Source organism: Onychostoma macrolepis, chromosome 03 (genome assembly GCF_012432095.1).
Source record: "Onychostoma macrolepis isolate SWU-2019 chromosome 03, ASM1243209v1, whole genome shotgun sequence".
In the NCBI taxonomy this organism is placed as follows: Eukaryota; Metazoa; Chordata; class Actinopteri; order Cypriniformes; family Cyprinidae; genus Onychostoma; species Onychostoma macrolepis.
In genome coordinates this window covers 26931567-26947596 of record NC_081157.1, presented here as the reverse complement: position 1 = coordinate 26947596, position 16030 = coordinate 26931567, and the positions used below count along the sequence as shown (strand labels likewise).

Sequence of the window (16030 nt, the reverse complement as noted above, 5' to 3'; positions counted from 1 at the left end):
AATTTTATTTATATACCATTGTAGTATTTCTTAATATTTTACAATCACAAATGTGACCCTGGACCACAAAACAAGTCATAAGGGTCTTTTTTTTTTTTTTTTCTTAAATACATCATCTGAAACTACAGTTACCAGAGTATTTTCATTTCATAAAATGTGATTTTTTTTGTGGGTGAGGCTGCAGTTTGCTGGACAGCTGAACTTTGTGTTTTTATTTTATACTGGTTTATATTGATTTATCAGTTTGACTGAAACACGAGTCATAGTTGAACTTAAAAACATGTCAGCCATTTGACATTATGAAGCAGATGTTTCCCTAGTTTTTTTTAATGACACAGACAAGCAGCTGTGCAGACGGGTCGGGGACCAGCCTAATGTTCCTCAGCGTGTATGTGCGCTTGGTTTCATTTTTGTGACAGGACTTTACTCTGAAGCATGCCTGGGCATGTCCCATCTCTATTACCTTAGATGTTTGTTAGAGTTACCTCACCCAAATTTCCTTGATCCCATTTGTACACAATCGGGAGGAGACAGTGTGACACACATTTGTGGAAACTACCGTTGTGGTGTCCAGATATTGTGCAAGAACATGCTATAGCGCACAGCTGCAGGGAAACACGAGAGAGTCAGGGATCGCATGTGATCTGTGGATGGGCGAGCTCAAGCTGAACAAGGGTTGTGTCGATCGCTCTCAGGGGCACGGCGGACTGGTTCGGGGTCAGTAAGGACGGCGACGCCACGCACAAATGGCAGAGGAAGAGCCTGCGCCACTGCAGCCTGCGCTACGGCAAGCTGAAACCTCAGGTGATCCGTGAGATGGAGCTGCCCAGCCAGGACAACATCTCCCTGACCAGCACAGAAACCCCTCCGCCTCTATATGTGCCCTCATCTCAGCATGGCATGCAGAAGGTACAGTAGCAGAAGTTACCACTGGAATACTTTGTGTGCACCTGTTTTTCTTTTTAACGATGCTCTCTTGGTTCAGATTGTGGACCCACTGGCACGAGGGCGTGCGTTTCGCATGGTGGAGGAGGTAGATGGCTACAGTGTGCCTCAAACTCCCATCACCCCCGGCGCGGCGTCCCTATGCTCCTTCAACAGCTCTCGCTCAGGCCTGAACCGCATCCCGCGCAGACGCAAGCGCGAGTCCGTGGCCAAGATGAGCTTCAGAGCGGCAGCAGCTCTGGTCAAGGTGAGCATCATCAGATGTGACTGATATGAGACCCTTTGTTTCAGGTGAACTTTTCTGGAAATAACAGACTAGTTTTTGGTCTGGTTTGGGCCAGAGGTCAAGTCATTTGTATAGCACTTTTCACAACACACATTGTTTCAGATGAGCTTTAAAAAAAATCATGATGTTGATGTATGTAACATCTTAATATCTTCATGCCTTCTTAGTCACATTTAGCAGATCAGAGCTGGAAGATATAGTTTACATTTTGTGATGATACAAGCAATCAAGCAGTTGAGATTTGCTATATAGTGTGTATCACTCTGCGTGAGTAGGCTATGTCCAACTTTATATATATATACAAAGCCGGACGATAACGTAGTTACATTATGCGACAAAATTTTAAAAAGTACTGTATGCAGAAATGTAATGTTTTTTTTATTTTTATTTTTTTTTACTTAAAATTATATAATAATTGACCTTAGTCAGGGTAGCGGCAAATTACATTTTTGACAGGAATGAAAACGAGGGACTGAAGTACATTGGGTTAAATGGGTTGTACTGTTGTTTAATGTTATACCAATTGTTCATCTGACAAAACTTCTTTACAAAAAAAAAAAAAAAAAAAAAACTTTGAGGAACTTTCATACATCAACATCATGATTTTTTTTAAAAATTGAGGAAACCCGTTGCCTTAAAATGATTAAGTAAATAATAATAAAATTTAAAAAAGTTAAGTGAACTTGACAATTCACTTAACTTATTTTTTAAATTATTATTTACTTAATCATTTTAAGGCAACGGGTTTCCTCAATTTTTTTAAGTTAAGTCAACTTATCACTTTTTACAGATAAAAACTCCTTAAAACCGTTTTAAATGTTGTGAGTTGTGCAAATTATGTGATATAAGATCTTTATACAGTGTGTGACATTGTAAAAACTGTAACGGCCTCATTTTGATCTGTGTTAAATTCAGTATGGCGTCTAACCTAATTAAGGGTCTATTAACCCTTTGCTAACTCATGTTAGACATGTTTTGAAACATCCCACAGGAATAAATTCAAGATTTATGTCAACTTTAGCTTTAGCTTAGCTTGTTTTAGCTTAGAATTTTTTTTTTTTAATTATGCTATAACAATAGGTCTCATTTCTCATTCATATTCACTGTATACACACAGGAGAACTTCTCATAAGAAAAAAAATATGCATAATTACTCACAGAAATTTGTTATTAATCTCATTCTAATGGTAATGAATTTGGTGTTTTCTAAACAAGTGGCTATGTGATGTTAGTAATTTGCATCAAATACATCCAAAACATCTTCATAGAAGGGTCTCTACAGTGTTTTGTCACTCTATGCCAACATATGGCACTCTCTGAATGTGTACTCTTGCATGAGCGCACACACAGCAAGATCATCAAGCAATGCCAAGTGTGCCATCCTCAAAACCAGTTCAAACACAACTTATGCAGACCCGTTTATTACAGACCGACCTCTCATTGGTGAGCTGTACAGCATGTATGCGCATCTGCGTTATTATACAGAGAGACCTCACAGCTTGAGGTTTATCCCAGCTATTCTTACACTTTCTCTTTATATGATGAAATACAGTATATTTAAGATTAAATGTTTATGTATAAAATTTAATTATAAAGCCATCCAGAGTATGTGATTTATTGTGTTTGTGTGGTTTCAGTTGTTCCGAATTTTCTTTATAAATTTAGAACAAATTTTAGTACTAAAGTTTATAATGAATCATGATATGAGCAGTTTTTTGGTTAGTGAATGAGACCCACTATTTTAAACTGTGGATAATATGTTAATGAACAGAAATAGTACTCAAAACAAAGCAAATGTTGGTGTTCAAACATAGTCAACACATAGTTTAATTCACAACATGACCTTCAAGATTTATATAAAGGTTTGGGGAAAATTGTCTACATCCTGTCTCAGCTTATTGGTTCATTATAAGTGACAGAGCAAAAAAGTTTTACTGAATTTTGGGATAATTTCCTGAACAAATGTGCAGATTCTCCACAGACCTACATTAGAGCAGAGCAGAAGCTTGTCTGATAATGTCGAATTAGAGCAGCTGCTAAGTAGGATTGTTCAGTAACATTTGTAAGGTGGGGCTTAGAGAAGGGTCATCTGAGGTTGTTTGAGTTCATGAGGACACTTCAGATAAATCAAATGTGCGCATTCAATCTTAAAAATGATCAATAACATGAAGCAGAATATACAGGTCAAAGGTCTCACAACACAGTCTCTTTGTTCATCATCTTTGATGTACATTTTTGTGATTTATTCTTAATATATAGTCTATGGTATTTATAACAAGTACTTTTTCTACTGCTTGGTAAACTATGCTCATAAAGTGTCTGTTTATGTGTATTTTAAGGGTCGCTCGCTGCGTGAGGGCACACTAAGACGAGCTCACAGGCGCAGCTTCACACCTGCTAGCTTTATTGAGGAAGATGTTGTGGACTTTCCAGATGAACTTGATACATCGTTCTTCGCCAGGGTAAGCAAACTGAACAAATCACACTTTGGGAGACTTTTTCAAGTATGTGTGTTTATGGTGTGTCTGGCCTCAGGACGTCCTGATGCAGGAGGAGATGTCCACCTTTCACGACGAGGTGTTTGAATCTCCATCAGACTCCACCATGAAGGACGTGGACAGCAAACAGCTGGATGAGTCGGAGCTAACGGGCAGCGCGCTGGACAAAAGCGAGTTAGAGAGGAGTCACTTAATGCTGTGAGATTCACAACACATTTATGTGATGTTATTTTCCCTCCCACAATGATTGTTTTGCGATATCAAAACATATTTCATAGCAGACGATTATTAGCTGCAGAGATACTCCAGACACTGTATTTTAACTTTCTGTTTAAATTTTTTTTTTTTTTTAAATACGTGATATCATTTAATTACAGAAATATATCATATTAATAATTCAAAATCATTTTTTAAAAATCATTTTTATTCTATAATTAGAACATTTTAATATTTCATATTTTAAGAATATCATTAAAATAATATTAAAATAGTTTTTTTTAAATATATACTGTATTAGTTGAAAACCAAATTGTAAAGTGTATATAAGAGAAGTGAAAGCATATATGTGACCCTGGACCACAAAACCAGGGTCCATTTTTTTGAAAATTAGATTTATACATCAGCTAAATGAATAAGCTTTCCATTGATGTATGGTTTGTTAGGACAATATTTGGCTGAGATACAACTATTTGAAAATCTGGAAACTGAGGGTGCAAAAAAATCAAAATATTGAGAAAATCACCTTTAAGGTTGTCCAAATGAAGTTCTTAGCAATGCATATTACTAATCAAAAATGAAGTTTTGATATATTTACAGTAGGAAATTTACAAAATATCTTCATGGAACATGATATTTACTTGATATCCTAATGATTTTTGGCAAAAACAAAAACAAAAAAAACGATAATTTTGATCCATACAATGTATTGTTGACTATTGCTACAAATATACTACTGCCACATATGACTGGTTTTGTAGTCCAGGGTCACATATAATATGAATATTTATATATGATTAATTCATATTAATATTTAATATTTTAAGAATATAATTAAAATAATATTAAAATAAATTTTAAATATATATTAATTATAACAAATTGCAAAGTGTAATTTGAGTAGTGAAAGCATAGAAATAAATTTTTTTTGGATGCAGTTAATTGCTCACAGAAGAATAATCATCCTATTTTATGACCATTTATTGACATAATAAGGGAAAGAAAAAAAATTAATCTGGTTTAGGCATTGTTTTATGACTATATAAAAGCTCTATAATTCTGTCCTGTTCTTCAAACAGGCCTCTAGAGCGTGGCTGGCGGAAGGTTAAAGAGGGAACGCCGGTGCCCCCTAAAGTCCGCCTGAGGCAGGAGGTAGTGAGTGTGAACGGTCAGCGGAGGGGCCAACGGATAGCCGTGCCAGTCAAGAAGCTCTTCGCAAGAGAAAAAAGACCGTACGGATTGGGCATGGTGGGAAAGCTGACCAATCGAACATATCGCAAGCGCATCGACAGCTACGTGAAACAACAGATAGAGGACATGGATGACCACAGGTATGAGAACCGAGTTCAGTTCAAACTCTTCTATTAGACTTTTGGAGATGCTTACAATATGAGATGGTTTCTGTTTTGTTTTTCAGGCCTTTCTTTACATATTGGATAACATTCGTTCACATACTCATCACCATTTTGGCAGTGTGTATTTATGGCATTGCACCAGTGGGCTTCTCCCAGCATGAAACCGTCGATTCTGTGAGTGCTGCTACATTTTCAAAAGGTCCAGCATGTTTGACGCTCTATTCCTGTTTCTGACCATCTGGTGTTTGTCAACACATTTGTTTCTCCCCCCACAAAGGTCCTAAGAAATAAAGGCGTTTATGAAAATGTCAAATTTGTGCAGCAAGAGAACTTCTGGATTGGACCAAGTTCGGTGAGTCATTACTTTCTAAAGTCAATGTGCAATAACTTAACGAATATCTAATCTGAAGTTCTATCTTAAAACACTGGATACAACAGTCTACCCTTCATCTCACTCTACCTTCGACTTAAACATTGTCATGATGATCAGTGTACTCAAGTCAAAGTATTTAGAAAGTAACCACAAAAAACTCATGTATCACAAACTGGAAAGTTGATTGCTGAACTTTCAAGTTTGTGATACATGATGCTTTTGTGGTTACTTTCTAAATACTTTGATGATGTGCATCAAAAGTCTGCATAAATGCACTTTTTTCTGTTATACACTACCAAAAGTTTGGGGTCAGCATGATTTTTATTTGATTTATTTTTATTTCTTTATATATTTTTAAAGAAATTAATACTTTTATTCAGCAAGAATGCATTCAACTGATGATCATAAGTAAGATAAAAGACATTTACATTGTTACAAAAGATTTCTATTTCAAATAAATGCTGCTTTTTTGTTCTTTTGCTATTCATCAAAGAATCCTGAAAAAAAAAGTATCATGGTTTCCACAAAAATATTAAGCAACACAAGTGTTTTCAACATTGATAATAATAAGGATATCAGCATATTATATTGATTTCTGAAGGATCGTGTGAGATTCAAGACTGTAGTAATAATGCTGGAAATTCAACTTTACCATCACAGGAAAATAGTGATTTTACATTGTAATATTTCACAATATTAATTTTTCTGTATTTTTTGATAAAAAAAAATGCAGTCTTTGCGAACATAACAAAAATTCTTTGAAAAACATTAAAACTTAATGATCCCAGTCCTTTGAATGCCTTTTCAGATGTGGCTGCAGTCCTCAAAAGTGAAACTCTGATTATGTTGAAACATTTCATTGTCCTACAGAATTCATTTAAAATGAACCACTATATAAAATGGTAACATAAGACAAGTCATCGTCATTGTCCTCTTCTTATCAGGAAGCCTTGATTCATCTGGGAGCCAAATTCTCACCTTGTATGCGGCAGGATAACCAGGTACACGAACTGATTAAAAAAAAGCGAGACCTGGAGCGAAATTCAGCTTGCTGCGTGCGCAACGACCGCTCTGGCTGTCTGCAGAGCTCAGAGGAGGAATGCTCTGTAAGTACAGGAGCTGCAGACTCTCAAGATTATACGTTTGTTCACCTGACTGAGAAGCTGTCAGGCCATTGATGTCTTCCTCTTTCTACTTCAGAGCACTTTGGCTGTGTGGGTGAAGTGGCCTCAGCATCCCAGCACTCCTCAGCTGGAGGGGAAGAACCGGGAGCATGGCTCTGTGTGTCATCAGGACCCCAGGTGAGGGAATACGGCATCACTCAATACTTCAGTGGACAATTTTCACAGAGACATTTCAAACACAAGACTGTACTGTGTTTTTGACAGGACGTGTATAGAGCCGGCCTCAGTAGCTCCTCATGAGTGGCCTGATGACATCACCAAATGGCCCGTAAGTATTGCAGCAAAGTGACCCTGGACCACAAAATAATTTTTTTTAAATTGAGATTTATACATCATCTGAAAGCTGAATAAAAAAGCTTTCCATTGATGTATGGTTTGTTAGGATTGAACAATATTTGAAAATCTGGAATCTGAGGGTGCAAAATAAATCCAAATATTGCGAAAATCGCCTTTAAAGTTGTCCAAATGAAGTTCTTAGCAATGCATATTACTAATCAAAAATTAAGTTTTGAGATATTTACGGTAATAAATGTACAAAATCTTCATGGAACATGATCTTTACTTAATATCCTAATGATTTTTGGCATAAAAGAAAAATTTATAATTTTGACCCATACAATGTATTTTTGGCTATTGCTACAAATATACCCCAGCGACTTAAGACTGGTTTTGTGGTCCAGGGTCACATGAAAGAACAATGGTATTAGATGTGGTAGTGCCAAAGTACTTTGTTGCAAGAGTTGGTTAGCTATACATTGTCCTAACATATGTATTACAGATCTGCACCAAATATAATTCTGGGAACCACACCAATCTGCCTCATATAGACTGTACTATCACCGGCCGGCCCTGTTGCATCGGCACTAAAGGGAGGTGAGGACATCTGCTACTACTGACTCTCGCACTGCAACACTTACACATTTGTTTAGTGGACAGGGGTTTTTGCTTAATGAGTATGTGGGTTTTTTGAATGTTGCTTTGCAGGTGTGAAATCACATCAAGGGAGTACTGTGACTTCATGAAGGGATACTTCCATGAGGAGGCAACCCTCTGCTCCCAAGTAAGAAGATTTAACCAGCAAAGCGATACTATAAGAGATACTGAAGTACATTTAATAATTACTTTGTTTGATTTGGCGATGTACAACACAAAATGTAATGATAGCAGATACTGCTAGAAATGAAGTCTTGAGCTGATAAATAAGCGTTACATAATAGTCAAAGCAAAGGAAATTGTTTGCCAGGTCTTTATGAAGCTACACTACACTGGTCATTTTTTTGATTAAGTTTTTGACATTCACTTGTCCTCACCAATGCTGCATTTATTTGATCAAAAATAGGTAAAACAGTAATATTGTGAAATATTACTATAATGTAAAATAACTCTTTTATATTTGAATATATTTAAAAAGGTGATTTATTCCTATGATAGCAAAGCTGAATTTTCAGCATCAATACTCCAGTCTTCAGTGTCACATGATCTTTCAGAAATAATTTTAATATGTTATTAATATGTTGTTAACCCTTGTGTGGTGTTCATATTTTTGTTACTCAGCCAGTGTTCGTGGGTCTGGTGGACCTGCTGCAGTTTTGGGTTTTTAATTCAACACAATCTAAAATTATATGTTAAAATACACAACAGATGTTTACTTCATCCCAATTACAAGCAATTTAAACAGCATATATGGTCAAAATTCGCCCTTTACCTTTGTTAGATCACATTTATGAATTAAAGTGCTATAACCTTGTGCGGGAATGGCAGAGGCAGAAACACAAAACTCACACTTACACTCACACTCTCTCTCTCACACACACACACACACACACACACATAAACACACAAACACACATACCCATACTAATAGCAGTCCCAGACAATAGGACAGAGTGAAGGTACGCAGGACCTAAAATTTCCACTCTTTTATTAGCCCCGGGTCCAGTGGACCTGAACATCTTGTATGTAATATAAGTGTGTAGGGGGGGTGTACAGTGAATGGTCACTGAAAATTTGTTCTGATAAATGTTCTTCACAGAAAATGAGCCAAGGCCAATGAGTCTGAGTTTGAAAAAATAAAAAATAGTATCATTTTTCTTTTGATAAAAAGTGAAAACGGGTCCCACAGACCCGAACACCATGCAAGGGTTAAAATATGTTGATTTGCTGCTCAAGAAATATTTATTATTATTAGCAATGTTAAAAACAACTGCTTAATAGTTTCGTTTTGTTTTGGTTTGGTTTTTAGGAACCTTGCTAGATTTTTTCAGGATTCTTTGATAAGAAAGATTAAAAGAACATCTTTTATTTGAAATGGAAATCTTTTGTAACATTATAAATGTCTTGACTGTCACATTTGATCAGTTTAATGCATCCTTGCTGAATAAAAGCATTAATTTCTTTCCAAAAAAATCTTACTGACCCCAAACTTTTGAACAGCAGTGTAACTCTTTAAGATCAGTTCAGGTCGCAAGCGAGTGTAAAGCCCTGAACGTTTCACCTCGTCAGTACTCGCCACTAGACTAATGAGGCAGCGTGAATAAGAACGGAAGGTAAATCTGCCTTCTGCTAAGTGCGCTGTAATCACCATGAAGGTTGCCATTCTAATCTCCTCTGCATTGGCAAAATCCCTTGACGTCTGAAAGGGCACACCATGATTTGGCTGGGTCTGAAGCCTGTGCCAGCCTCAGGTGTTAACTTAAAAGACTTAGTGCTAAAAGTGTGTAAAATACTGTCTAATGTCTTAAGCCTGAAAATGCAATTTAATTTATTATTGGCAAAATTTCAGGATGTTTAAATTTTGATGTTTTGTGATCTAAAGAAACGTACTACTCTGTCCCTGTCAGGTGCACTGTATGGATGATGTGTGTGGCCTCCTTCCTTTCCTGAACCCTGAGGTCCCAGATCAGTTCTACCGCCTCTGGCTCTCACTGTTTCTGCATGCTGGGTGAGCGACTGCAGGCCTGTCCACATCAATAACAAAACGAGAAGGCAAAACGAATGGGCTGTTCAGCAAAACAACAAAAAAGTGAAACATTGCAGACAAAAAGTCCATTCAGATCAAGAACAATACAAAAGCATGATGGGTCTAGTCAAACCAACAGAAAAACAAAGAGGCAAAAACTGTCAAACAAAATGTCTATTCACACCACCATAAAAGTAAACATTCATTCATACTTAGGGCAAAGACAAACATTGCAGACAAAAGATAAAAGTGAAACGAAACGAAAAAGCTAAATATCACAGTGTGGTCATGAATTGGTCAAACAAACAGTAAAACAAAAACTAGGGATGCACCGATATCGGTATCGGGTATCGGGCCGATACTGAGCTCCTGTACTCGTACTCGTTAAAATGCCCCGATACCAAGCGCTGATACCTCACAGCATGTGATAAGTGCCATATTCAGACAAAGAAACAGGACAACATGCAGCAGAATGGAGTTATTAGAGATTAAGGATGTCTAAGAAGCAGATGTATGCAATGAATAATGTTAAACATTCAGTATTAATGCCTTTATAGCTGATGTGCGCGAACTGAAAAGCAAAGCGCTGAGTGGATTGAGCGCGCGGCGGCGCAGATGCGCGAACTTGTCGAGTGAATATACTTTTCTCACAGACATCACTGGAACGTTTGTAGTTCGGTCGGATATGTCAAAAACAAGTAAGCAAAACAATGCATAAGTTACTTAACGGTAGGGAGGGATGGAGAGAGAGATAGAGCGCGCGCACTTCTGTGATCTTTATTGATGTTCGCTCACATAGCATGCATCACTTGGATTAAAACTGAATCGTAAATATAAGACAATTTATAGGGGCATTCACTATAAAATAAATTATTTATTTTCAACCTTAAGCATACACGGCTTTCTGGCGAAAGTGAAACTAGCAGCCTGTGTGAAATGCGCTAGGCTGTACTGTCCCTCTCATTCTGCACCAGTACAAATACTGCGCGCGTTGTGCATGTTTTGCTTGCTTCATGAGTGTTTCTGCATTAGAAAGAAAAGCAAAGAAAAACGCGACTTCTACTTCTGAAAATATCACAGTTAGGAGATTTATAACGAGTGGTTCCCTGCATTATTACAGCAAAACGCGTGATTTTAGCAGCTCTAATGCAACTGAATTAAAGATGATGTACCATAGAGCAAAAAAAAAAAGGAACAGTGAAAGTAACAAAAACTTACAATACATTTTAATGTGCATAATTAAGTGTGAAAATAACCGAAGGATATACAGTCAAACCAAAAATTATTCAGAGACCAAATATTTTTGATAAAATTCTTTTGATATTTTTTACTAGTGGGTGCAGGACACTATAGTTAATTTATGTAAGTGAGGATAGCAAAATAAAGTAAACTGTGACCATATTATATCCAAAAATTCTTCATACAGTGGACTACCAATAAAATTGATACAAATTTGGAACCAAAAATGATTCAGACAGAGTCTTGTAAAAAAAACTGAAGTTCAGGTTTGAATGAACCTGGTTGACAGCATGCCCAGGAGACGAAATTACAACAAAATGGCAAAATATCACAGACAATGTGGTCACACCAAAAGCGAAACAAACAATTAAAACTCTGCAAACGGAAGGTCTGTTCAGATCAAGAAAAACATCAAAGGCATATGATCAGTCTTTTCAAACCAAGAGCGAAACGAAAAGGCAAAAGTCTGTTTGCACCAAAATAGATTCAAAAATTACATACTTAGGACATTGCAGACAAAATGTCTGTTTGCCCCAGACCAAAACTAAATGACAAGCAGGCAAAATTGAAATGGAAAAAGTCATATATCAAAGACAATGTGGTCACAGACTGGTCACGCCAAAAACAAAATAAAGTTAAACTATTCAAACAAAAGGTCTGTTCAGACCAAGAACAAGACAACAAGCAAAACATCACCTATTCACACCAACAGCTAAATGAAAAGGCAACTGACAAACGGACACCACATAGTCATACCTCGGGTAAAGCAAAATAGCTAAACATTGCAGACGTTCGAACCAAGACCATTGCTTCACATTTAATGCAACAATACAGATACTGGTACATATTAATGCGTGTGTCTCCTCTAGAGTTTCAGAAGAGATTTAATAAACTGTGCTCAGACTGCCAAAATACAGTCTGCAATGACAATTCAAATATATTGACTCAATTTCTCATCAGATTCCTCCCAGACCAAATTATTAGAGCTATGCAGTCAATATTCATTTTACAGCTCTGCTCTCATGCATACGGTGTCAACAATTGTCTCAGCAGTTTCTGTTTTTATTCCTTCATTTGATAGCTCATACTCAAATGAAACAAAGAAATCTTCTGAGCAGTGAAAGAACAACCCATAAGCTATAAAAAGTCCTCTGGGTTTTAATTATGTACACATGCTGGAATGTTTTTTTTACCCATAAGCACCATATCCCATGCTGCACTGTTTATCTCAGATGCTCCAAAAGCTGACACATACGATCAGATTATCTGCTTTAAGAAACAGCTGACACTTGGAGAAGATGCTGCTATTTAGTGTGCCGTGATCTGTAGTAGTAATCAAAAAGAGTGCTTCACTGAGCTGCACTTTGGCTCTTTGCCTTCCTTAAGAAGGCTCAGTAGATTAACGCTTCTGCACGTGCCTCCATCACACACGTTTATCATCACTCTCTCAAACGTCCTTGAACCTGCTGAAGTTTTAGGATTGATGTGGTTACTGATGCATATATGTTCGTGTTTGGTGGCCATTGCACATTGCATTTCATAATAACAGCATTTGTGGAGACTCTTGTTGTGACATGCCTTTGCCACATTTTCATGAGACAACTGACAGAAGTGTAATTATGACATAGGCAGTGGTTTGCTTGGACATAATTTAGAGTCAGTGGCATCATATCTTGTATGAAGGGAATGTTTATGACCACTATAGCCATGTCAGAATGTTGTGGTGTGTTGGGAATGAAACATATGCCTTCAAATCCATAAAGATGTCACAGCAGCTTATAAACAACATGCTTGAAACGTTCTCTCTGTTCCCATCTGTTAAAAACAGGATTCTGCATTGCCTGGTGTCGGTAAGTTTTCAGATGACAATTCTTCGAGACCTAGAGAAGCTGGCTGGGTGGCTACGGATATCTATCATTTATATCCTGAGTGGCATCACAGGAAACCTGGCTAGTGCCATCTTCCTCCCCTACAGAGCTGAGGTGAGCCCCACATGATGCATTTTGCCTCTTTTCTACCCATGGGGTGCTACAACCACCCCCTAAAACCTGCTGGTCTAGAAACCGAAATCGCTAACATTAGACACAGAAAACTAGATCACCCATTTCTTAATCAGTGACACTATCTAAACTCGATGTGATGCGACACACATTGACTTGATGGATATCCTGTGTATTTTGTGTTGCACAGTGGCTACAGCTGCATTATTTTTCATGCTTAAAATGATTTTTTTTTATTTAGAAATATCCTGTGATCAAATGGATTTTTATGAATGGCTCTTTGGCTGGCTCTAGTAATTTATTTAAAAAATATTATGTTTTTATTTTTATACATAACAATAATTTGAATACACATTGTCTATGATGAGCATGTTTTTAATTTATGAATTTAAAAAAAATGAAGTTTTTCTATTTCACAATTTCCTGCTTAATTCAATGTTACTTGCTGTTTCTCTATAATTATTTGTTCTACACCAATTGTTGTATTATTTATTTATGTATGTATCTATTTATTTCAGTGTGACAGTTATGCCATTGTTTGGGAGCATCAGCTAAGACAACCAAACCATTTTGATTTAAAATATTTCTTAAAGCACCCTTAAGATTTTAAGTACATTTTTCAATCATTTAACAACACATTCACATTTACAGTTCTTTGATGCATAAAAAGGAATTTGGTGTAAACAAAATTTTCATTGATAAATTGCTAGTAAACTTACAGTGTGTTGGTTAATGGTCACATTATGATGATTTTTTTAGTCATCTCACAAACCCCCTGCACTTCCCTCATGATCCACCAGGGGATTTGTGAACCCGAGTTTAAGAAAACCTTGGACTAATGCACCAAGTATACTTCAGTTTTTCATGCGTATGCGTACAGTTGAACACGCTGCCTTTCAAAGTATACTCCATTTGATAGCGTGCGTGAACGCAGGCAGTCGACACGTGCTCTAGAAATCTCCATCTTAGTCCAGCATCTGCTCTATTTTTACTCCAGAAGTTATAACCATTCAAAATGTCGTTGCGCTCTTTTAAACTCAAGTTGCTGCTCTCTCATAACCCTCTCACACAAGTACTTCTCAAATCGGCCGTCTGTTGTTGTTGCAGTCTCTGCTATTTTGTTGTTGTTGTCTCTTTAGTTTCATTTTCTACTGTGAAACAACATTGTGAGCCAGTGTTGCCAAAAAATCGGATTGTGCGTGTACTATACTGATGACGAAATTTGCGTCACACGCACTGTACACTGACCCTCGCATACATGGAAAAAGTGAAGTATACTCTTGGCTTAAGAGAACTGGCACCATCTTGGCGGAAAAATATCTTGGGTATTTTACTCATGTATCTCTGGCACTGAGCTTGTCCCTCTTTTGCTCTCTAGGTGGGTCCAGCTGGCTCTCAGTTCGGGATCCTGGCCTGTCTGTTTGTGGAGCTGATTCAGAGCTGGCAGATTCTGGCTCAGCCGTGGAGGGCCTTCACTAAATTACTGTGTGTGGTGCTCTTTCTGTTCGCCTTCGGCCTGCTGCCCTGGATCGATAACTTCGCCCACATCTGCGGATTCATCTCGGGCTTCTTCCTCTCCTTCGCCTTCCTGCCCTACATCAGCTTCGGCCGCCTGGACATGTACCGCAAGCGCTGCCAGATCATCATCTTCCTGGTGGTGTTTGTGGGGCTGTTCGCGGGACTCGTGGTGCTCTTCTATGTGTCTCCCATTAAGTGTGAGTGGTGCGAACTGCTCACCTGCATTCCTTTCACCGACAAGTTCTGTGAGAAGTACGACCTCAATGCGCACCTCCATTGAGGGAGAGGCGGGGCTTCGGGGAGAGAGGGATTTGATTGGTCGTTGATCTGCATCTGTCAGTGTTCATCCAGTTGCACTTCGTCTCGCCCCAAATGAAGCCCTTTCTGTGAACTTGGACAGTATGCTTGTGTTGTTGTTGTTTTTTACTCAAGTGTAAGTTGGATCTCCACTTTGACCATGATTTTAGGAATGAAGATCGCTTTTTAACGTACCATAAAGTTTTATGTAGTCTATTGATAAGGGTGTCTGATAATCATACGAAAACAGGGTCACCCTCGCCTGAAAACTTTCTTTACACTACAGTCTCAGAAGGCAGTGTCATAATAAAAGCACTGGTACACCAAACGGAGAACACGTCTTCTCCAATTTGATTGTTGTACTTTTTTATGTTTTAGCATGTCAGGGGTAGGTTTGTCTTTGTTTAGTCGACCTCAGAATCCAGGGACGAAAAACTCTGTACCTTTGGTGCCTTGATAAATGTACCTACTACTGCCATATTTTCGTTACACGTTGAGCACTCAAATGATATTCTTTTATTTGTGTGTTACTTCTAATGGAGTAATGGTTGATTATGAAAGGGTAGTGTTTTAGCTACCCAATTTACTCACTTGTTACAGAATACAGCTAAAACAACCTGCACCTCTGAAGTTTGTCTGTTTTTCTTGTCTACTAGACCCCAAATTAGCACTAAATTATGGAAGCCCATTTCCACCTCAGAGTAAGAATAAATAAATAAAAAGGTAACTTTCTTGTGAGACGTTACATCTCGCAATTGTGACATTGTTTCTCGTAACCGGAATGTTATATCTTGTAATGTGACTATTTCTTATAATTGCAATTTATCTCAGTGACATAATGTCTCACAATGTGACTTTATTTCTCATAACTGCAGCTTTATTTCTTACAGTAAAACTTAATATATCACAATTGTAACCTTGTTTCTTGTAATCTGCAACTTTATTTCTTGCAATGTGACTATTTTCTCCTAATTGTAACGTCATATTATCTCACAGTGACTTAATATCATGCAATCGTGACTTTATACAGTAAGTAGCAAGATGACTTTATTTCCCATAATTGAGACTTTTTCTCACGATGCGACTATTTTTCATAATCGTGACGTTACACTTCGCAATATAAGTATATCGCAATATGATTTTATTTCTCACAATTGCAA

General features: G+C 37.4%; 1 protein-coding gene across 3 annotated transcripts in view; it reads left to right on the top strand.

Annotated features, from left to right (window-relative positions):
• rhbdf1a (rhomboid 5 homolog 1a (Drosophila)) overlaps window positions 1-15615 on the top strand; it is a 53526-nt gene extending 37911 nt beyond the window's left edge. For all 3 annotated transcript variants that reach the window (XM_058770008.1, XM_058770006.1, XM_058770007.1), the window contains 15 exons: window positions 696-909; window positions 986-1192; window positions 3571-3693; window positions 3767-3927; window positions 5025-5276; window positions 5363-5474; window positions 5578-5652; window positions 6618-6779; window positions 6874-6974; window positions 7062-7125; window positions 7636-7730; window positions 7842-7917; window positions 9698-9798; window positions 12884-13037; window positions 14434-15615. In XM_058770008.1, coding sequence (XP_058625991.1) covers window positions 696-909; window positions 986-1192; window positions 3571-3693; window positions 3767-3927; window positions 5025-5276; window positions 5363-5474; window positions 5578-5652; window positions 6618-6779; window positions 6874-6974; window positions 7062-7125; window positions 7636-7730; window positions 7842-7917; window positions 9698-9798; window positions 12884-13037; window positions 14434-14853 — 2317 coding nt within the window. In that variant the 3' untranslated portion in view covers window positions 14854-15615. The remainder of the gene's footprint in view (window positions 1-695; window positions 910-985; window positions 1193-3570; window positions 3694-3766; window positions 3928-5024; window positions 5277-5362; window positions 5475-5577; window positions 5653-6617; window positions 6780-6873; window positions 6975-7061; window positions 7126-7635; window positions 7731-7841; window positions 7918-9697; window positions 9799-12883; window positions 13038-14433) is intronic.
• The last annotated feature ends 415 nt before the right edge of the window (window positions 15616-16030 follow it).